Below are 23,760 nucleotides of genomic sequence, written 5' to 3'. Positions count from 1 at the left end.
ATCAGTGTATACATGTCAATCCCAATCGTCCAATTCAGCACGCCACCATCCCCACCCCAATGCAGCTTTCACCCCCTTGGTGTCCATACGTTTGTTCTCTACATCTGTGTCTCAATTTCTGCCCTGCAAACCAGTTCATCTGTACCATTTTTCTAGGTTCCATGTGTATGTGTTAACACACGATATTTGGTTTTCTCTTTCTGACTTACGTCACTCTGTATGACAGTCTCTAGATCCATCCACATCTCTCCAAATGACACAATTTCATTCCTTTTTAGGGCTGAGTAATATTCCATTGTATATATGTACCACATCTTCTTTATCCATTCGTCTGTTGATGGGCATGCAGGTTGCTTCCATGACCTGGCTATTGTAAATAGTGCTGCAATGAACATTGGGGTGTATGTGTCTTTTTGAATTGTGGTTTTCTCTGGGTATATGCCCAGTACTGGGATTGCTGGATCATATGGTAATTCAATTTTTAGTTTTCTAAGGAACCTCCATAATGTTCTCCATAGCGGCTGTATCAATTTACATTCCCACCAACAGTGCAAGAGGGTTCCGTTTTCTCCACACCCTCTCCAGCATTCGTTGTTTGTAGATATTCTGATGATGTCCATTCTAACTGGTGTGAGGTGATACCTCACTGTAGTTTTGATTTGCATTTCTCTAATAATTAGTGATGTTGAGCAGCTTTTCATGTGCTTCTTGGCCATCTGTATGTCTCCTTTGGAGAAATGTCTATTTAGGTCTTCTGCCCATTTTTGGATTGGGTTGTTTGCTTTCTTAATATTGAGCTGCATGAGCTGTTTATATATTTTGGAGATTAATCCTTTGTCCGTTGATTAATTTGCAAATATTTTCTCCCATTCTGAGGGTTGTCTTTTCATCCTGTTTATGGTTTCCTTTGCTGTGCAAAAGCTCTGAAGTTTCATTACGTCCCATTTGTTTACTTTTATTTTTATTTCCATTACTCTAGGAGATGGATCAAAAAAGATCTTGCTGTGATTTATGTCAAGGAGTGTTCTTCCTATGTTTTCCTCTAAGAGTTTTATAGTGTCCAGTCTTACATTTAAGTCTCTAATCCATTTTGAGTTTATTTTTGTGTATGGTTTTAGGGAGTGTTCTAATTTCATTCTTTTACATGTAGCTGTCCAGTTTTCCCAGCACTACTTACTGAAGGGACTGTCTTTTCTCCATTGCATATCCCTGCCTCCTTTGTCATAGATTAGTTGACCATAGGTGTGTGGGTTTATCTCTGGGCTTTCTATCCTGTTCCATTGATCTATGTTTCTGTTTTTGTGTCAATACCATATTGTTGTGATTACTGTAGCTTTATAGTATAGTCGGAAGTCAGGGAGTCTGATTCCTCCAGCTCCGTTTTTTTCTCTCAAGACTGCTTTGCCTATTCACGGTGTTTTTTGTCTCCAAACGAATTTTAAGATTTTTTGTTCTAGTTCTGTAAAAAATGCCATAGGTAATTTGATAGGGATTGCATTGAATCTATAGATTGCTTTGGGTAGTATAGTCATTTTCACAATATTGATTCTTCCAATCAAGAACATGGTATATCTCTCCATCTGTTGGTATCATCTTTAATTTCTTCCATCAGTGTCTTATCGTTTTCTGCATACAGGTCTTCTGTCTCTCTACATAGGTTTATTCCTAGGTATTTTATTCTTTTCGTTGCAGTGGTACATGGCAGTGTTTCCTTAATCTCTCTTTCACATTTTTCATCATTAGAGTATAGGAATGCAAGAGATTTCTCTGCATTAATTTTGTATCCTGCAACTTTACCAAATTCATTGATTAGCTCTCATAGTTTTCTGGTGGCATCTTAGAATTCTCTATGTATAGTATCATGTCATCTGCAAACAGTGACAGTTTTACTTCTTTTCCAATTTGTATTCCTTTTATTTCTTTTCCTTCTCTGATTGCCGTGGCTACGACTTCCAAAACTATGTTGAAAAATAGTGGCAAGAGTGGACATCCTTGTCCTGTTCCTGACCTTAGAGGAAATGCTTTCAGTTTTTCATTGTTGAGAATGATGTTTGTTGTGGCTTTGTTGTATATGGCCTTTGTTATGTTGAGGTAGGTTCCCTCTGTGCCCACTTTCTGGAGAGTTTGTATCATAAATGGGTGTTGAATTTTGTCAAAAGCTTTTTCTGCATCTATTGAGATGATCATATGGTTTTTATTCTTCAATTTCTTAATATGGTGTATCACACGGATTGATTTACATATATTGAAGAATCCTTGCATCCCTGGGATAAATCCCACTTGATCATGGTTTTGATCCTTTTAATGTGTTGTTGGAATCTGTTTGCTAGTATTTTGTTGAGGATTTTTGCATCTGTATTCATCAGTGACATTGGTCTGCAATTCCTTTTTTTGTAGTATCTTTGTCTGGTTTTGGTATCAGGGTGATGGTGACCTCATAGAATGAGTCTGGGAGTGTTCCTTCCCCCGCAATTTTTTGGAAGAGTTTCAGAAGGATGGGTGTAAGCTCTTCTCTAAATGTTTGATAGAATGCACCTGTGAAGCCATCTGGTCCTGGACTTTTGTTTGTTGGAAGATTTTTAATCACAGTTTCAATTTCACTACTTGTGATTTGTCTGTTCATATTTTCTATTTCTTGCTGGTTCAGTCTTGGAAGGTTATACCCTTCTAAGAATTTGCCCGTTTCTTCCAGGTTGTCCATTTTATTGGCATAGAGTTGCTTGTAGTAGTCTCTTAGGATGCTTTGTATTTTTGCAGTGTCTGTTGTAACTTCGCCTTTTTCATTTCTAATTTTATTGACTTGAGTCCTCTCACTCTTTTTCTTGATGAGTCTGGTTAATGGTTTATCAATTTTGTTTATCTTCTCAAAGAACCAGCTTTTAGTTTTACTGATCTTTGCTATTGTTTTCTTTGTTTCTATTTCATTTATTACTGCTCTGATCTTTATCATGTCTTTCCTTCTGCTAACTTTGGGTTTTGTTTGTTCTTCTTTCTCTAGTTCCTTTAGGTGTAAGGTTAGATTGTTTATTTGGGATTTTTCTTGTTTCTTGAGGTAGGCTTGTATAGCTATAAACTTCCCTCTTTGAACTGCTTTTGCTGCATCCCATAGGTTTTGGATCGTCATGTTTTGTCATTTGTCTCTAGGTATATTTTTGATTTCCTCTTTGATTTCTTCAGTGATCTCTGGGTTATTTAGTAACGTAGTGTTTAGCCTCCAAGTGTTTGTGTTTTTTACGTTTTTTTCCTTGTAATTCATCTCTAATCTTATAGCGTTGCGGTCAGAAAAGATGCTTGATATGATTTCAATTTTCTTAAATTTACTGTGGCTTGATTTGTGACCCAAGATGTGATCTATCCTGGAGAATGTTCCGCATGGACTTGAGAACAAAGTGTAATCTGCTGTCTCTGGATGGAATGTCCTATGAATAACAAATCTATCTGGTCTATTGTGTCATTTAAAGCTTCTGTTTCCTTATTTATTTTCATTTTGGATCACCTGTCCACTGGTGTAAGTGAGGTGTTAAAGTCCCCCACTATTATTGTGTCACTGTCAATTCCCTCTTATATAGCTGTTAGCATTTGCCTTATGTATTGAGGTGCTCCTATGTTGGCTGCACATATATTTATAATTGTTATATCTTCTTCTTGGATTGATCCCTTGATCATTATGTAGTGTCCTTCCTTGTCTCTTGTAACATTCCTTATTTAAAAGTCTAGTTTATCTGATATGAGCATTGTTACTCCAGCTTCCTTTTGATTTCCATTGGCATGGAATATCTTTTTCCATCCCCTCACTTTCAGTCTGTATGTGTTCCTAGGTCTGAAGTGGGTCTCTTGTAGACAGCATATATATGGGTCTTGTTTTTGTATCCATTCAGCAAGCCTGTGTCTTTTGGTTGGAGCATTTAATCCATTCACGTTTAAGGTAATTATCGATTTGTATGTTCCTATGACCATTTTCTTAATTGTTTTGGGTTTGTTTTTGTAGGTCCTTTTCTTCTCTTGTGTTTCCCACTTAGAGAATTCCTTTAGCATTTGTTGTAGAGCTGGTTTGGCGGTGCTGAATTCTCTTAGCTTTTGCTTGCCTGTAAAGCTTTAGATTTCTCCATCGAATCTGAATGAGATCCTTGCCAGGTAATCTTGGTTGTTGGTTTTTCCCTTTCATCACTTTAAGTATATCATGCCACTCCCTTCTGGCCTGTAGAGTTTCTGCTGAGAAATCAGCTGTTAACCTTATGGGAGTTCCCCTGTATGTTGTCATTTTTCCCTAGCTGCTTTCAATAATTTTTCTTTGCCTTTAATTTTTGTCAGTTTGATTACTATGTGTCTCGGCGTGTTTCTCCTTGGGTTTATCCTGCATGGGACTCTCTGCGCTTCCTGGACTTGGGTGGCTATTTCCTTTCCCATGTTAGGGAAGTTTTCGACTATAATCTCTTCAAATATTTTCTCTGGTCCATTCTCTCTCTCCTCTCCTTCTGGGACCCCTATAATGCGAATGTTGGTGCGTTTAATGTTGTCCCAGAGGTCTCCTAGGCTGTCTTCATTTCTTTTCATTCTTTTTTCTTTATTCTTTTCCGCAGCAGTGAATTCCACCATTCTGTCTTTCAGGTCACTTCTCCGTTCTTCTGCCTCAGTTATTCTGCTATTGCTTCCTTCTAGTGTAGTTTTCAGTTCAGTTATTGTATTGTTCATCTCTGTTTGTTTGTTCTTTAATTCTTCTAGGTCTATGTTAAACATTTCTTGCATCTTCTCCATCTTTGCCTCCATTCTTTTTCCGAGGTTCTGGATCATCTTCACTATCATTAATCTGAATTCTTTTTCTGGAAGGTTGCCTATCTCCACTTCATTTAGTTCTTTTTCTGGTGTTTTATCTTGTTCCTTCATCTGGTACATAGCCATCTGCCTTTTCATCTTGTCTATCTTTCTGTGAATGTGGTCTTTGTTCCACAGGCTTCAGGATTGTAGTTTTCTTGCTTCTGCTGTCTGCCCTCTGGTGGATGAGGCTATCTCAGAGGCTTGCGCAAGTTCCCTGATGGGAGGGACTGGTAGTGGGTAGAGCTGACTGTTGCTCTGGTGGGCAGAGCTCAGTAGAACTCTAATCCGCTTGACTGCTGATGGGTGGGGCTGTGTTCCCTCCCTGTTGGATGTTTGGCCTGAGACAACCCAACACTGGAGCCTACCTGGGCTCTTTGGTGGGGCTAATGGCTGACTCTGGGAGGGCTCACGCCAAGGAGTACTTCACAGGAACTTCTTCTGCCCGTGTCCTTGTCGCTATGGTGAGCCACAGCCACCCCCCACCTCTACAGGAGACCCTCCAACACTAGCTGTAGGTCTGGTTCAGTCTCCCCTGGGGTCACTGCTCCTTCCCCTGGGTCCCGATGCACACACTACTTTGTGTGTGCCCTCCAAGAGTGAAGTCTCTGTTTCCTCCAGTCCTGTCGAAGTCCTACAATCAAATCCCACTAGCCTTCGAAGTCTGATTCTCTAGGAATTCCTCCTCCTGTTGCCGGACCCCCAGGTTGGGAACCTGACATGGGGCCGAGAACCTTCACTCCAGTGGGTGGACTTCTGTGGTATAAGTGTTCTCCAGTCTGTGAGTCACCCACCCAACACTTATGGGATTTGATTTTACTGTGATTGCGCCCCTCCTACCGTCTCATTGTGGCTTCTCCTTTTTCTTTGGATGTGGGGTATCTTTTTTGGTGAGTTGCAGTGTCTTCCTGTTGATGATTGTCCAGCAGCTAGTTGTGATTCTGGTGTTCTCGCAAGAGGGAGTGACAGCACGTCCTTCTACTCCACCATCTTGGTTCCTAATCCTATGGTTAAATCTTGAAGCTGGGTACTGTCAGTCCACCCACTTTGTTTTTCGCCTTCAGTATGGCACTGGCTATTCTGGGTCTTTTGCCTCTCCATATAGGCTTTAGAATCAGTTTGTCCATGTCCACAAATATCTTGCTGGGGGACTGCACTGAATCTATATACCAAGTTGCAAGACCTGATATCTTGACAATATTGAACCTTCCTATCGATAAACATGAACTACGTCTACATTAGTTTAGTTTTTTGATTTCTTTCATTAGAGTTTTTATAGTTTTCTTCATATAGATCTTAAACATGTTTTATTAAATGTTTACCTAAGTATCTAATTTGGGGAGTGCTAATGTACATTCTATTGTGTTTTAAATTTCAATCCCCCTTTTTCATTGCTGGTATATAGGAAAGTGATTGACTATGATATATTAACCATGTATCCTGCAATCTTGCCATAATTTTTTCAGTTCCAGGAGACTTCCTGTCAATTATTTTAGATTTTCTACAGAGACAATCATGTCACCTGTGAATAAGAGTTTTATTTCCTCCTTCTCAATCAGAATAACCTTTTTTTTTTTTCGGTACACGGGCCTCTCACTGTTGTGGCCTCTCCCGTTGCGGAGCACAGGCTCCGGACGTGCAGGCTCAGAGGCCATGGCTCACGGTCCCAGCCGCTCCGCGGCATGTGGGATCTTCCCGGACTGGGGCACGAACCCGTGTCCCCTGCGCCGGCAGGCAGACTCTCAACCACTGCGCCACCAGGGAAGCCCAGAATAACCTTTTATTTCCTTTTCTTATCTTTATCTTATGCATTAATTAGAACTTTGTTTAATTTTAAAAGTATGCTGTAAGTCACCACACAGCGATTGGAATGTAGCAATTTTTAAAAGAATTATCATTTCTAGTGTTTGCTATGAATCCAGCGCCTATCCAAGTATTTTACATGTATTATCTCATTTAACCTTCACAACAATTCTCTGAAGTGGGTACTATTATTATCCCCATTTTAAGGATGAGAAAAACTGATCCACAGAGAGGTTAAGAAACCTGTTTAAGGTTACCCAGTCAGTAAGTAGCAGAGCAAGGATCCACAACTAGGTCTGCTGGACTGTATAATGTATGTTTTTAACCATTATCCTGTATCAATTTGGGATGTATTACAGGCTAGGGCCTATGTCTTGCACAGGTGTTTCTTAAACACCACTCTCATTTGATCCGCTCAGCAACTCTGAAAGTTAGCTCTTCTTATCCCTGTTTGCCATTGAGAATGATGAAGCTCAGAATGGGTAAGTAACCAGCCCAGTGGCCTACTGCAAAGTGGCATTTAAACCCATTTATGCATGTGCTCTGGCTTTGAAAATGTTTTTTGTCAGAACAAATATGTGATATTTGCTATTCCGTGCAGCTTTAACTGATCATTCAACAAACACTTACTGAGGGCCTGTTAAGGGCCAGAAACTGTTCTAGGCACTGAGGAGACAGAAGTGAATAGGCAGCTGGAAACGCTGTCCTCACAGAACTTACCTTCTAGTAAAATATAAAGCATTTAAAAACAAACTGACAAACAAAAAAATCCCCCCAACCACTGCAAAGTGCTTGACCAAGAAGCCACAGAGGCATCTGGTGGGGAGTGAAGGGGCAGGGCTCTCCGAGGAGAGGACGTCTGAGCTGACGGAGGTGCTCCAGCCTCGGAGATGCTTCTGCTGACTTAATCCCAAGTCAGTAACGACATGAAGACCCTGACTGCCTGCTTAGAGCTTTAGATTGGGAGCCCAGTGATGGGGAAGAGTTTTCCCACTTGCAGTGAGTTTTGAGTCCCTGAGTTGTTAGCCATCAGCCCACATAGGATGCCACGTGGGGAAGGGGAAAAACGGCAGAGTAAAACTGACAGTATGGCGGGCGCTTCCCTTGTCCCTCCAGCCTCCATCTGGGTTTGGAGGTTGATCCTCTCCTTGTAAACATGTGTTTCAATTTTGGTTTCTTCTCAATTAAACCAAAGACTCTGCATGGAAACCAAAGTGGGATTTTCCCTCCAGATGGGGACTCACTCTTCTGATGTGACCATAAAGTGCCAACTTACACTGATATGGAAGGACTTCTGTTGTGTAAAATGGTTTCTTGATGGGCACTTTGCCTCTGGAGCTCATTCTTTCCCAGACTTCCTCCCCCTCACGGCACCGCTTACTCACAGTGTACACACTTCATCATGTAATTCTAACAATTCCATTACTCACAGTGTACACACTTCATCATGTAATTCTAACAACTCCATGGAGCAGATACGATTTCTGCCATTTAACAAGTAAGGAACTAAAGTTTAGGGAGGGAACTAAGGTCACAGGACACGGGAGTAGTCTCACAGAGCTGGGTTGCAAGTGCAGGTCTGACTCTAGAACCTTCTGCATTATTCCAATACCACATGGAGTTTCCCATCTCCTTCCCAAATCTTCACGCCAGATCACAGCAATTTTAGCCCCTCTGACTTCACGAAGCACCGCGATGAAACAGCCCCCAAAGTCCAGCTCAGTCTCCTCCCACACAGCGACAGCCACGCAACCCCCTTCAGAAATGCTCTGTGATCAACAAATCACAGAAAACAGTCACTGCTAATACGAATGACCATACAACCAGAAAAGGTAAAATACATGAAAACATAAATGAGGAGGGAAACAGTTCTTCCCGTGAGGTATTTCTCATCCTCTGTCTACGTCTGGTAATGGTTCCGCCATTATCCGTTCTGTAAGATCAGCAGAGAATAGATGGAAAGAATGTTCAGTTAAGCACAGAATTGCCAGATACCTTTCAGGTAGCCGAACGAGTGAGAAAATGCAAGGATTTTCACCTCCTGAAATTTACTGTGAAACTGAAAGGATTCAACCTATACAATGTCTAAACCAAAATGATTCTATTGTTGGAAATCAAAGGTTTGAAAGTAACATAAAACTGAAGTATCAACAGAAGCAGACACTGCTGTTAGTCAGAAAAGCTGGGCTGTGCAGGGAAGTGGCCCCTGGTGCTGGGCAGGGGGACGTAGCACTACGGCAGCCGCCATAACACCCACGTTGTAAGGCAGGTAAGGCATGGGAACCACCAAGACTTTTATTTTGAAAACAACTCCTCATTTAGTTCACGTTAGAAAAGACGACACCTGTGAGCTCTGGGCATCTCTCTATTGTAAGAAAAAGTGATGAGACGCAGCTGAGGGCCGGACTGGTGCTCACAGCTAAGCTCGGTATTCTCCTGTCAAGGGCAGACAGCTCCAAAGGACACCAAGACCAGGCAAGGCTACTCTGTGACCACGGGCAAGACAGAAAGAAAAACAAAACACAAAAAAACACTCCACAATCATGTCTGAACACAAAAACATGAATACTGTACAAACCATGAAAATGATCAAATACCCCCCTCCTCTGGCTAACAAGATGACTGCTGTGTCTCTTATCGATCATAGTTTTAACCTCACTCTGTTCTTCTTGCCTTCCAGATAAGAATTATTAAGACACCCAATCAGAGAAATAGCCCAACATCCAATCCAGAGCAAAGTCCGCTTGCTTGCCCTCTGCCCCGAATCACCTAACCCAGGGCCAAGTCCTATCATAAGGTCTTGGTAACACCTTGCTGAGATGCCCCCTGCTTCCCATGGTATCTGTTCTTTCTTAGGGCAGGGAATTAATAAATCTAACATACTGTTAAAAAAGTAGGTGTATGTCTGGGGGTCACTGGCTGAAACGCACTATTTGTCAGGCAGAGGCTTGGGGTACATCAGGCGTGCTGGGGACGCCACAGTGGGCAGCCTCACTGTAAGCGACTCGGGAGACATGCAGAGAGAGCCGACCGGCTGTGAACAACAGCTATGTAAACGCAGAGGAACTGTGCTCATTTCATAATGATCCTAGGCCTCTCATCTTTCTCACACTGGACAGTAGCTCAACTGTGATTCAATCATCAGAAAGCATTTCTACATTTCAGATGACAATTTTACAGGGTGAAAGAAAGGGTGGTGTTACACCATGAGATTCCTGGTATCTTCCAGGTATCACCATAAGAACAGTCACATAATCTTAGTGTCTTTGTCCTCAGAAATTGATTTTGCAAATAGATGTAACAAACTGAGGTGCTCACATTGCTACACTTCATGACTGCAGGTGGGGGGCATTCTTTTGTCCTCCCCTGGCTCTTAAAGCAGATCTGAAACGTGCTGGAAGGCGCCATCACTGTGGCCAACTGTCCTCGTCACCACCACCGCTTTCATTCACCACGGTATCACCTAACATTTCGGAGTGCTTCCCTCTGTACCAGAGGCCGTGTGATGTCCATGATCTCATTTAACCGTCAGGTCAACTCCTGGAAGATGGTGGTATTATTTGTCTTCATTTGTCAGTGATAAAGGACACTGACAGTGACATTAACTCCAAAGGAACAAAGCCAGGATTCGAGACCAGGATGAAGCGCCCCAGGCCCATGCTCTAAGCTTCCACACTATCTTTATCCATCTTAATAATGCTCTAGCCAGTGACTTGAAAATGGGGAAGAAGTGGTCTTGGGCTGCTGCCTGCTCTAGTACGTTCAAGAAAACGTCCGAGAAACTTCTCAGGTTCTTACACCTAAAGGTAGTCGTTTTATTCTTGAAAGCTTTACTGTTTTATTAGAGGATTTCACTTGTTTTCATTAATTACAGTTACTCCTTGAAATGACAGACTACTGAGATGATTAGCAGAAATGTTTCCAAGTAGATGATAACATTCTCTGAAATTAGTGACCCAAAATGCACCTCTCATCAATCAACAAAAACAAAACAAAAAACTCATCTATTTGGGGCTAATATCGGCAGATTTTCTGAGAATTCAGTGAATAATACAGTGAATGTGAAGCACGTGTGAAATATCATGGGAGATGAAGAATTCAATTAGACGTTGATTCTGTTGCCTTCAAGTAACTGAACAGTATAATAGGGGAGATCTGAGACATAAACATACCTTTTGATACAAGCAAGAAAGTACCAAGAATCTTAAAAGAAGTGGAGGTGAAATCTCATGGACATTCCAAAACAAAGTGTGCAGAAGACCCAGCTGTATTTCAAGCTCAGAGTGTGCTGAGGATTAAGAGAAGGAGGCTGCCCTGAAAGACACTCTAGTATAGACTGAGGCTTTGCCACTCACTGGCTACATGACCTTCTTTATCCTCCCCCAAGACTTAACTTTCTCACCTGTAAAATGGAGATAATAATAGAAGTCACCTCAAAAGCTGGCTGGAGGAGTAAATGGCATGATATAGCTAGCCTTTCACTCATGCCTGGCACTCAGTAGACACCCAGTAAATGTGAGACAGCAGTAGTACTATGTGAAAGCCTACGGAATTGCCAATATTCCACCATTTTTGACCTACGACAATGACAGGTTCAACCTGATGGTAATGGTATCTGGCTTCAAGTACAGTAACAAGCACCCTTCTGCTCCACGTAACTCATCAGACAGAGACTGATGTGATCATTTCCTGTTACCTCCACAGCCTTTTCTGCTGGGCTGCCGTCCGCGTTACAAGAAGGGCTTGGAGGAGCTGAGCACCGTGTCACACGTGGGAGAGCCGCTATCAGAACCCTCTGGCTGCCCGAGAGCAGGGTCTGCCCACGATGTCCACATTTACACTGAACGCTTCCAGCGGGGCTGGGATGGCAGCAACAGGGGGGTCCGCCCACGTTAGAAACCTCCAGAGACTCTGGCTCTTGTGGAGCAAAAGTGCTTGGCGGCATTTGGGCATGAGATGCAAAGCAGTAACAGGCCAGATTCTGGAAAACCTGGCCCCGGGTTATAAGCTACAGTGGTCCTGGTAACTCTTTGTGGGTGGCGCCTATACACGTTTACCAATAAGAGTGAGTTCTGGAGGCCAAATGTACACTTCACCACTGAGCATCACCACGTCCTGACTCACTGCTGCCTTTTCCTGGTGCCACACACCCCAACCCCACACGGCTACCACCACACACACCACTAATATTCCTCTCTCTGCGGTGATAAAACTAATCTCTAGAACATCTCGTGACAGGCAGAAATTTCTGCTGTTACCCATCATTTTTAGAATAATTATTTTAACATTTTTATAAATAGGATTTAACCTTATATAAGTTAGAAAGTAGGTACCTGTGTCTTTCACGTGAAAACATGACACTTTTTGTTGATAAACTCAAACACAAGGTCCAAATCTTGCAGCTATTTTAAGAGCAAGGAAGATCGAAACGCAACTGGATGCTTGCTTAGAACGCTGCTCTAGGCAGCTCGATCGGCGTGAGGAGGTTTGTAGAGCTGTGTTTCTGGATTTTAAAAATCAGCGGATAATTCCTTTGGCGCAAACACCATGTATATTGGTGTGTGCCGGTACTAATGTGTCCTACTGAAACCCACCTTTCTGTACGTGCCTACGTATTCAACTATACCTCCAGGCAGAGTTTCATACAGCAATGTAAACATATGCTCTTTGAGGGCAAGAAGTGTCTCATTCACCTTGATATTCTATATAACACCTAGCACTGTCCCCAGCATGTATCAGGAATTAAATAAATGTATACTGAATTAAATAGGAAGCTCAGGGACAATAAATGTTAATTTTCACATGAAAATGCACTACATCAGTGACTCTTGGTGTTAGCTTGAAAATAAAAATCATAATAGTTGCAGGAAATCAACTCAAGAATGTCAGGTTAACTTTCCGGTAAAGTGAAGCTGAATTACACTCTCTCCTTGACAAGAACATAATATTCTAAGATTTAACAGTCAACATGAGACGAAATACACTTAATTTAAAATGTAAGCCCCTCTATTTCCACAAGCTGTGGGGAATCCATTCCTTATGGGTTAATGCCACAGGTAAACCACAGTCACGGGCAATGGGAGGGATGCTTGTATCCGCAGAGATGTTGACATAAAACTCTGTTTGTCAACAGCTGATGGCTCGGTAGGGCTAAGTGATTAAGCAGGAGATCCTGAAAAAGCAAACATGGGTTCCACCTGAAAGTACCAAGAATGAAAAGGTGCCCTGAGCTTTGCTCTGACTCTGGAAGCTGGAGTGGAAAGACAAGAGTCCCCAAGAGCAGGGCTCACAAACGCACAGCACACAAACGCCCAATCTGTGGGGCATGGCTGGCACCATGTGCATTTAATTAGAGCCCTGAGTAAGTAGGGATGACAACAGCTACTTCCTGTTAGTTTACAAACTTGTTTTTATACACTGTCGTTCTGCACGTTTCCATTAAAGACAAGTCTGGATTACCGACGCAGGTAAGGGTTCCGGAAAGAAAACCATCACTAGTTCTACTGTGAGTTTTAAATTGTTTGTATGATACAATTAAACCTTTAAGAGAACTTGGTCAAGCAGGCTCACCACGATAACCTTTCCCTTGAATGTAAGCTCTTCAGTTGGGTATCAGGGTCATACCACCTCATAGGCTGATTTTTAGAGCCCTGCAACGACCCATCCAAACTTCAGTCGTAATAGTTCCAGCACCCTTCCAAAGGTGTAATTCTATAGTTTAACTCACAGGCCTGTAAGCATGGCCACACCCTGAAACTCTTCTTTCCTCAGATCACTTCTATACTGCAGATCTCAAGTCTCTAAAATGCCCCTCGTGGACCACAATCTCCTAGTCTTCAATTTCTCCACGGTCCCCACTCCCCACTTTTGCTCTCACTGCAACCTCCAGCCTCTGGAGGTTTCCCTAAGGCTTGGTTCACTGGTATTCACTGGACTCCATGGGCAGCCATTTCAAACTAGCTGTCTCCAGGAATGAGAAAAATACCGCCGTTTTACGGAGACTTTCACAATTCAGAAAGGGCTGTCTCAGGCCTCCTCTTATTTGATTTCACTTGCAATACGTCTTCTTTTTCTTCCTCTTAAAAGAGTAGCAGAGGGGACTTTGCGAGGCCCCAGGAAGCTTGCTGACTGGAGTGAGCTATTTGTAATTTTATCCTGCCTGCCTCAGTGGCTCACAGCGGCAAGAGGGTAGCCCATGCTCGAGGGTTACCTGCGACCATGCCTCAGCACACTCTGCCTCGGTAGCATCAGATGCCAACCAAATAAGCAGCTCTAGCCTGCAAAGCAATACAAGCTCTATGGAGCAGTCAACAGTGCATGCCAGCAGGGAGGCAGTCAGAAAAACAACAGTTGTGTTGAACCAAAGCTCTCCACGGAGCTGGCTCAGAAGACGAAGTTAAAATAAGTCCAACAGAACCTAACCATGACTAAAATGGGTATGTGTCTTTTTGCTTCCAGCCACCTTGAAAAAGTAACAACGATGCAATACTACAAATCTTCAGTTAATTAATTCAAGTTTTTGGCAGCAAGCTTCTTACCCCCAGCCTGCATTGTGTACCATCTGTCTACGTGAACATTCAGTTCTCACCCACAACCTGCTTCCTAACCCTTGGTATAAATGTATCTCCTCAAAACCCAGGAAAATGCTCTGTTGGGGGTGGGGGGAAGGACTTATATTTTCAATAAACTGATCTCATTACTTTACAATCTGCTGCTGCCACCTCCTGTGTTCATGAAGCAGCATCTCTCCATCCGTGAACAAGAGTTAAGTGTTTAAGAGGAAGAATTCTCACTGGTCAATCAGATGGCAAACTTTCTGCACACAGAGAAAGAAAAGCTTAATTCTGTTACCTCTAACTGACTTCGCCTCTCAGCAATCACACGTTCATCCTTGTTTCCAAATAGTTTCTTTGGAGGGAATTCAAGAGTCGCGAGCTGAAATACATATTTTATAAGAGAGGCATTAATATCACACCTGTGAACTTTGGGCTATTATTAATCCATTATTTGGAATCTCTATCATGGTGGGGGGGGGAGAGAAAGAGGTTGGAAGTTTAAAGATGGTAGGGCCTGCCTTGCTTAGCCACCAGCCGTGTGACCTTGAACAGACCAGGCAAGGCTCCACAAGGGTCACCCGAGAGGCAGGATGATGGGGCCTCAAAGGAAGGCCAGACTTGAGTCTCAGTGTTTTGTCCCAGACGACGTAGTAGACTCTTTGCCAGGTGGTGTTTCACATGTTTTATTTTTTTAAACACAAGTTTGTTCTTCTTTTAGTCTCCTTCTAATACTAGAATTCAATTATATTTGTGTTGACATAAGAATTTGAAAACTCAACAAGCATACTACCTGAACATTTTGTAAAAGAGTTCTGTAAACTTTCCGTATTGCCTTTTCTCAAATACTACTGCAAATGCAGATGGCCCATGTGAAAAGAAGGCTTCTCTTTCAATCTTTTCTCCTTGTCTCCTAGAGAATAAAGGTTTAGAATTGGCTGTAGCCAGGTCTTGGAATTTCATAGGTATTTTCCTTATGCTTCTTTTCTTGGAAGTATAAAAATCATAACGAAAAGGTAAGTTTTCTTATAGACTCCAAGGCAAGAAAGAGCTCTATAATCTGCCAGAAACCTGACCAGCTCGCGTGGATTTGGTTGAATGAACGCTGAGCGGTAATAATCGCTGGTGTTGATTAAATTCACTATTTCCTTCCTTCCTCGCCCTGTCGGGTTCAGACACACTGAGAGGTCAACAAAGAGTTATCAAGAAAAAAAAAAAAAGAATATTTCTCCCACAATATAGGTCACAATGTGCCACAAAATTCCTACTTTATACATACGCAAAGCTTGGCTGATTTAAATTTATATTGCCACAGTGGGAATCAAAAATTAAGAACTAACATCTGTATGTATAGGACTTTGAAAACTTAGTACCAAAGGAGAATATACATACAGCAAAATGCACATATCCTAAGTGAACAACTGGTGAATTTTCAACATCTCAACACACTGTAACCACCACCCAGATCAAAAGAGAACACCCCCGGCTGCCCAGGAACCCCTGGCACTCCCCTCCTGCCTTGTAAAAGGCTGGCGCTAGCCTGACTTCTAACAGCATGGTTTAGTTTTTCACATTTTTCAGCTTCATCATATGGCACGAACCCTTTTGTGTCCACCGTCATCGCTCTACCTCATGTGTGCGAGGTCCACCCATGTTGCCATGTGTGGCAACAGTTTGCTCATTCCTGTGGCTACAGCATCCCACCATGTGAACATTCCACCACTGGTCTGTTCAGTCTCTGGCTATTGGGCTTTTGGCTAGTTTCCACTTTCTGGCCCTTAGGCATTGTGCTGTTATGAACATTTTCCTATAGGTTTTCCATATGTTTCCTATGAACATATGTAGGGATTCCTGCTGGTCATAGTCTGAAGGGTGAAAATGCTAGGTCATATGGAATGCAAGTGTCCAGCTGTACCTGAAGTTATCAAATGGTTTCCCAAAGCAGTTTTACCACCAACACTCCCACCGGCAGTGACTGAGAGACGCAGTGGCTTCAGATCCTCACCAGCGCCTGGTGCCGTGGTCTTTTTCATCTTGGCAATGCTGCTGGGTATGCCGTGATTTCTACTGTGGTTCAGATTTGCATTTTCCTAATGAGCCATGATGTCGAGCATCTTTTCACATGCTCATTGACCATCTGGTTACTCATTTGGGGGAAGTGTCTGTTCAACTCTTCGGGCCATTTTTTATTGGGATATGCCTTTTTCTTATTAAGAGTCATTCTTCCTTTTCCCTCTCTTCGAGGTGTCTTTGATGACTTTAGAGCCCTTTTACAAAGTTAGTGGAAGTCAGAGGTTTGCTCCTTTCAAACTCAAGTGCTCTTTCTACCCCAAACCTTGGAGCGGGTGGGGTGTGGGACCTCCTTCTCCTTCTCTCACCAATGTTCCAATCTGGTTGCCTACAGGCAACTTTAAAATCTGTTCAAGGTAAAGTGAAAGGCCATGGGCACCGAAGTAAGACAGACTAGTTTGAATCTTGACCACTAACTAGCTAACTACTTTGTTTCTCTGAGCCTGAGTATTCTCTGCTGAAAAAAAAACACAGGCAATGGTAGTAAACGTTACCGGTTATCTGTGAAGATTTAGTGAAGCAATGACGAATGGGCCTTAGCTACACTTACTATTTACTAGAGATCTGGTAATTACTAAGAACGCAGCATACCACATCCCTGGTTCCCTCTCCCCATCCCTGGAATGGTGATGTGGCTTCAGGGAGCAAAGGGGCTTCTGGAACCCTGACTTCACTGGCACGAACACACTTCCCATATGTTGCAGGTTAGAGAAGACAGGTACCCAGAATGTGTCTTTTGGGCTTCGTCCAGCCTCGACTTCATCTTGTACAAATGTGTTCCCCCACCAAACGCAGTGATGCTGAAGGCTTGGCAAGCATGCTTTCACAGTTGGTTGTTTTGTCATTTTCTTATGTGGCTGATGAGGTGACGTGGTTTCTGTTGGGGGAAACTTACAGTCATACTTGCATGCTCGCTCAGAACTGGTGCACTGAAAGGACCCTCTGGCAGCTGAACTAGGTGGGAAGCAAGCATTTAAATTTCCTCGTAGTCAATGGTAGTATGTACTCCACCCTGGGGTGGAGGCTAGTATCTTGTGCTATGACGATCCACCCTGTGAAATAACTGTGTATAAATTATCTATAATATAGATTTTAGGAAGAAAAGGGCAACCTTAAATGGCACTGAGGCACATAATCACAGGACTATAATATTCAACAATTTAACTTCAGAGATAAAGAAACACAGGGTCAGAGGTCAGTGACTTAGAATGGTTCCAAGTCATGGGGTGGCTGAGTCAAGACGAGGAACCAGGACTGACTCTAGGTTTTCATAACAAGGCTGTAAAGTGTGTCCGCAGAGTATGGAAGACCCTTCTGAAGTCCTTGAGAACCTAGGACCCAAATAAAAGACAGTAACCCCTCCCAGTGTGTATTAACCAGGAAAATGATGGACAGCTGCTGGCAGTAGTCAACAGGCCCACCAGAAGCTGTCAACAAACCTCACTGAGGACCTGCACCAACAAGGGAACAGGAAAGTGACAGGGGTCAGTGACCACGGTGGGGAAAACAGGAACGGGATGGTCTGGAGGCAGGGTCCTGGGAAGTCTGTCCTGGGATTATTAGCTCCTGTCAACTGACTCCTCACAAAATAAAACATAAGCAGGATGGAGGTGAAGTGTTGGAGGGAGGGAGAGAAGGAACGGGAACAGAAGTTCCCACGTGATTCATGATAAATGCGCGCAACGGGGTCCATGTCCTTTTGATGGGGCTGGGACATGAACAAACTGAAGGAGAAAGGCAAGGGCGTGAGGCAAGGTATTGCCTCCATTAAAATAATTATATTTACATCAGAAACAGCTTTCCAACCTCTTCCCGCTGACAGAATGGAAACTACCTCCATTTCTCCTTTTTAGAGAATCTTGACAGTGCTGTTTAGGCTTCGCTATCTGTAAGCTCTTAGGTTGAATGAGATGAAATGGCCAGTTTTGAAGTTAAAAATGGTTGAATATCAGCAATTCCATAAGGTTAAACCCCTTATAAAACTTCTGACATTTTAATTTAAACATCTTTATTGGAGTATAATTGCTTTACAATGGTGTGTTAGTTTCTGCTCTATAACAAAGTGAATCAGCTATACATATGCATATATCCCCATATCCCCTCCCTCTTGCGTCTCCCTCCCACCCTCCCTATCCCACCCCTCTAGGTGGTCACAAAGCACCGAGCTGATCTCCCTGTGCTATGCAGCTGCTTCCCACTAGCTATCCATTTTACACTTGGTAGTGTATATATATCCATGCCACTCTCTCACTTCGTCCCAGCTTACCCTTCCCCCTCCCGAGTCCTCAAGTCCATTCTCTACGTCTGCATCTTTATTCCTGTCTTGACCCTAGGTTCTTCAGAACCATTTTTTTTTTTAGATTCAATATATATGTCTTAGCATATGGTATTTATTTTTCTCTTTCTGACTTACTTCACTCTGTATGACAGACTCTAGGTCCATCCATCTCACTACAAATAACTCAATTTCATTTCTTTTCATGGCCGAGTAATATTCCATTGTATATATGTGCCACATCTTCTTTATCCATTCATCTGTCGATGGACACTTAGGTTGCTTCCATGTCCTGGCTATTCTAAACAGAGCCGCAATGAACATTTTGGTACATGACTCTTTTTGAATTACGGTTTTCTCAGGGTATATGCCCAGTAGTGGGATTGCTGGGTCATAGGGTAGTTCTATTTGTAGTTTTTTAAGGAACCTCCATACTGTTCTCCATAGTGGCTGTATCAATTTACATTCCCACCAGCAGTGCAAGAGGGTTCCCTTTTCTCCACACCCTCTGCAGCATTTATTGTTTGTAGATTTTTTGATGATGGCCATTCTGATTGGTGTGAGGTGATACCTCACTGTAGTTTTTTTTTTTTTTTTCCGGTACGCGGGCCTCTCACTGTTGTGGCCTCTCCCGTTGCGGAGCACAGGCTCCGGACGCACAGGCTCAGCGGCCATGGCTCACGGGCCCAGCTGCTCCGCAGCATGTGGGATCTTACCGGACCGGGACACAAACCTGTGTCCCCTGCATCGGCAGGCGGACTCTTAACCACTGCGCCACCAGGGAAGCCCCTCACTGTAGTTTTGATTTAGATTTCTCTAATGATTAGTGATGTGGAGCATCCTTTCATGTGTTTGTTGGCAATCTGTATATCTTCTTTGGAGAAATGTCTATTTAGGTCTTCTGCCCATTTTAAAAATATGGAATGCTTCACTAATTTGCGTGTCATCCTTGCACAGGGGCCATGCTAATCTTCTCTGTATTGTTCTAATTTTAGTATATGTGCTGCCAAAGTGAGCACAAAACTTCTGACATTTTTAAATGACTACTAGGCCGAAGATAAGTTCCCAGCTGCTTTTACCCGCCAAGGGTAAATATTCTCAGTTGAGGGATTGTTGATTGGCTACATCTAAACCAATATTCTTTCAAAAGAATGTTCAAGCACTCAAAAATAAAACAGAACTAGAAATATCTTATATTTTAAAAATGCAACACTAAAATAGCCAAGGAGTTGGGGAAACAGTAACAGTACAGGTGGCACGGAAGCCATTTAGGGGCCAATAGTTGTTGACACAGAAGGGATTAGGTTGCTACTCTCAACAACAGCCTGTCTTTTGAAAAGAAAAAAAAAATAAGACCATCATAGTCTTTACTTGGATTAAAGAGCGCAGGAACTGCTGCTTCATTCTTACTATAAAATCCTTATAATCCTTTATATCTTCACTATTATATAAATCCTTAGAAGGGTTTAGAAATCTGGGGTAGAAGAGAGGCCTGAACTTTTTCTCTCCCCAGGTACAAAGTGACCACCTCATTTATTTTGAAACAGAACAGCAAAAGCAATCCTCTGTAGGGTTCATTTCCGGATTGTGAATTATTTAAAGTGTCCATATGTTTTTAAAAACGTACAATTTACCAAGATAGAAAGAGCCACTGGTCAGGACAAATAATGTGCCTGGAGAGCCAAAAAAAGGAAAAGATCTCGTCTATTTTGCAGAAAGCGCTGCTGTCTGAAAAGTAATATTTCCAACAAATTAAGAATACAAGAGAGGCTCAGAGAGCGGGTGACTGTCCCTGACTTTTCCCCTCATGCCCTACATACACTGACATCTATTGTTTGTTTGTTTGGCTTCTTAACCTAACAGCAAATTGAAAATAAAATCAATGATATAATTTGTACATTTACATTTCTTCTCAAGTTCTTTTTAGTTAAATTTTTTTTCATTTTTATCGCTTCATTTTTGAATCTAGCAGATGGTCGAGATCTGATTTCCATGAGAAATGCTGTCAGGAACGGTAGAAGGCATCCGTGGGTGGAGGAGAGATTCCTCTTTGATTTCCTTTGTAACCTCTGACAAAGGAAATACAGTGTCCTACATTTCTAAAAATTAAAGTTCCTGAAGTTCCATATTCCTCACACCTACTCAATTCTAAAGGAACTCAGATAAATATTTCTGATTTATATAAAAATGATCAAGATACTTGGGACTCAGTAATGAGGAAAAAATCATTTTCTTTCTTTTTATAAGATTTCATTTTCTGTCAGAACCAGCTTGCTAGTTTCTACCCGAAAAGTATGTTGGGATTTTTTATCGGGATTGTACTGAATATACAGGTCATTTTGGCAAAAAGTGACATCATAGAGTCAAGTACACCATTCCATGAAAAAGTAAAAAGATTTCATTTTCATAAAGAGCAAAACCCATCATTTCCCCCTTATAACTTTCACGGATAAAGTCTCATGTTAAAAAAGTATGATTACAAACCGTAACACCTGATGGAGCAGCTCGGGTTAAAGACGGTGGAGTAAAGCCTTTATTTGCATCCCTTCACACCTTCAAAAGCACCAAGAACGACAAGAGATGAAAAGCAGAGTTCCCTGTCAATCCCTGAAACTAACACAACATTGTAAATCAACTATACTCCAATAAAAATTAAAAAAAGTAAAGACTCTGACTCCAAAGTAGGAAACCACTGCAGCCCACACGCAGGCCAGCAGCCGCTGGGAGCCCAGCCTCCCTGTCCTCCTCTCCAGGCCACAGGCCACAAGCTGTCCACCAGGGTCGGCATCCAAGCCCCCAGCTATTGCATGACGCTGATGTTAAAGACTAAAGCTGGGGACAAGGAGAAGGTGGGGGGAACCCACAGCAAAGAGGAGGGCAGTAGGGGCCTGTGCGGGGAGAACCCAGAGCTGCTCAAGGTGTTGGCAGAGAAAACAGGCCAGAGGCAGGCACCTGGCTTTACTGCCACAGACAGTGACCCACTGCCCCCGCGAACACCAGAAAATAAGATGTGCCTCGATGCAAAGGGAAAAACTGGTGGAAAAAAATTCAGAAAAATTCCAGGCAAAGGTTTAGGCGTGTGGTAGCTTGCTGCCTCCCCCTCCCCAGGGTCTGTCCCTTCCTTGTCCCCATGATTCACTGGTGTTTTCCCCTAAAATTAGTCCATTTCACTTAAAGATGAGAAATAATTAGAAGGAACTGAAACTGAACTATGAATAAAAAGGGTAGGTGAAGAGATACTGAATAAAAGAGAAGCAAAAGGCAGATAAAGAAGAGGTACAAGGACTGACCAAAGACAAGAAGAACTCAGGGAAGAAATTATCCACAGTCTTAAGGAACCACAAACGCCCATAAAAAAGAACCGAAAGCAGGAAGCAATACACAGGTTGAAAGAAGAGACTACAGTGGGGGGAAAAGAGCAGAAAACTGAGCCAGCTCATGGAGAAATGGCTAATTCCAGGACTGGGATGGGGACCACGTAAGATGAGCCCAAAGCATCTTGTAGTGCCAGAGATCAAGAAAGTGCTCAAAACCAAAAGCACATTGGGGATTCCCTGGTAGTGTGGTGGTTAAGAATCCGCCTGCCAACGCAGGGGACACAGGTTCGAGCACTGGTCCAGGAAGATCCCACATGCCACGGAGCAGCTAAGCCCGTGCACCACAACTACTGAAGCCTGTGCGCCTATGGCTTGTGCTCTGCAACAAGAGAAGCCACCGCAATGAGAAGCCCGCTCACTGCAACAAAGAGTAGCCCCCTGCTCACGGCAACTAGAGAAAGCCCGTGCACAGCAACGAAGACCCAACGCGGCCAAAAATAAATAAATAAAATAAATTTAAAAACTTTTAAAAATTAAAAAAAGAAGAGATGGAAGATGTATTTAAAACCAAAAGCACAATGATGGGAGTGTGTCACAGGGACACAGGTGCCAATGCAAAGAGTTGCTGCATACAGCCTAAGTTGGAAAAACGTGAAAAACAAAATTTTTAAAAATGTATTGCCTTAAACCCCAATATATGATGAAATAAACAAGTAAATAAATAAATGGGGAAGAAGAAACAAGCCACCCATTCAGAAGAATTCCAAGTAACTAATGTAGATACCTCACCCTCCAGGAAGTGGGGGCATCTCTCTCCACCCCTAAAACGTGGGCTCTGCAGAATGTGTGCTGTGCAGTGCCTTCCTTTCCAAGAGAACAGTATAGAAAGGGGGGAACCAAGGAACCTCACAGGGGAGAAACCTCAGCCAGGAGATCAAGGTCAATCTCAACAGGGATAAGTCACACTGATGGTGTGTGTGTCCTTCATATGATGTGATGATAATGACACTTTACCTCCGTGGTTTTTCTCCCCCAAACACAAATGTCTAATCATGAGAAAAACAGGCATATCCCAATTGGGAACATTCTCTAAAATACCTGACCATCATTCCTCACAATATCAAGGTCATTAAATATAAGGAAAGTCTGAGAAACTTTCACAGCGAAAGGGAGCCTAAGGAAACATAGTGACTGAATGTAATGTGGTATCCTGGATGGGATACTGGAACAGAAAAAGGACATTAGGTAAAAATTAAGGAAATCTCAAAAGTACAGACTTTAGTTAATAATAATAATAATGTATCAGTGTTGGTTCACTAGTGGTGACAAATGCCTTATACTCATGTGAACTGTTAACAGGGAAAGTGGGTATGGGATATATGAAAACTCTGTATTACCTTCACATTATTTTTCTGTAAAACTAAAACTATTCAAATAGGATTTCTGGTTTCTGATCTGATACGTAAGGAGCTTAGAAGTTGTGACGTCTGTCCTCACAAGAAAAAAAAACTGAGAAAACTGAAAATCAAGAGCTCTTCCCGGATCCCTCAGAGAATTAAGGCCACAGGGCAAACTACTGTCCCCCATCCGGAGAGACAGACAGGCAGAAACAGAGAAGCACGGCTTAGCTGGTGCTGAAGCTCACAACTGCAGCCAGTTTTTGTAGGAACAATTTAAACTGCAATCGACGAACTGCTGGAGGCTCAGTGTAGCCTAGTATGAGCGTTAAAAAAACTCCAGAGGAGCTGCGTTTTCCGTAACTTTTGTGACGTTTACCTCCAGAAGTTCCACCAGATTCTCACTGTGAAGAAGAATCCCTTTGGTTCTGCAGAAGGTGCTGGGGGCGGGGATGGTGGGGTGGTAACCTTCTGAAATACACCCAGAGTGCTCTGCCCTCAAGGGAAACTGTTTTCCCAGAATCTAACCACTT

General features: G+C 42.6%; 1 protein-coding gene and 1 non-coding gene across 4 annotated transcripts in view; both read right to left on the bottom strand.

Annotated features, from left to right (window-relative positions):
- LOC137207503 (kinesin-like protein KIF16B) overlaps positions 1 to 23,760 on the bottom strand; it is a 278,846-nt gene that overhangs the window by 23,187 nt on the left and 231,899 nt on the right. For 2 of the 3 annotated variants that reach the window (XM_067707442.1, XM_067707443.1), the window contains one exon: positions 14,467 to 14,550. The exons of the other annotated variant lie outside the window; for it this stretch is intronic. In XM_067707442.1, the coding sequence (XP_067563543.1) occupies positions 14,467 to 14,550 (84 nt within the window). The remainder of the gene's footprint in view (positions 1 to 14,466; positions 14,551 to 23,760) is intronic. 3 annotated transcript variants of the gene reach the window in all.
- Positions 19,426 to 19,532, bottom strand: LOC137208265 (U6 spliceosomal RNA). Its single transcript, XR_010935580.1, has one exon. It is a non-coding gene; the product is annotated as a U6 spliceosomal RNA (small nuclear RNA).

The sequence above is a fragment of the Pseudorca crassidens genome, chromosome 15 (assembly GCF_039906515.1).
Source record: "Pseudorca crassidens isolate mPseCra1 chromosome 15, mPseCra1.hap1, whole genome shotgun sequence".
Classification (NCBI taxonomy): domain Eukaryota; kingdom Metazoa; phylum Chordata; class Mammalia; order Artiodactyla; family Delphinidae; genus Pseudorca; species Pseudorca crassidens.
Note: the sequence above shows the minus strand (reverse complement) of the source record. Positions and strands in the feature narration are given on the sequence as shown.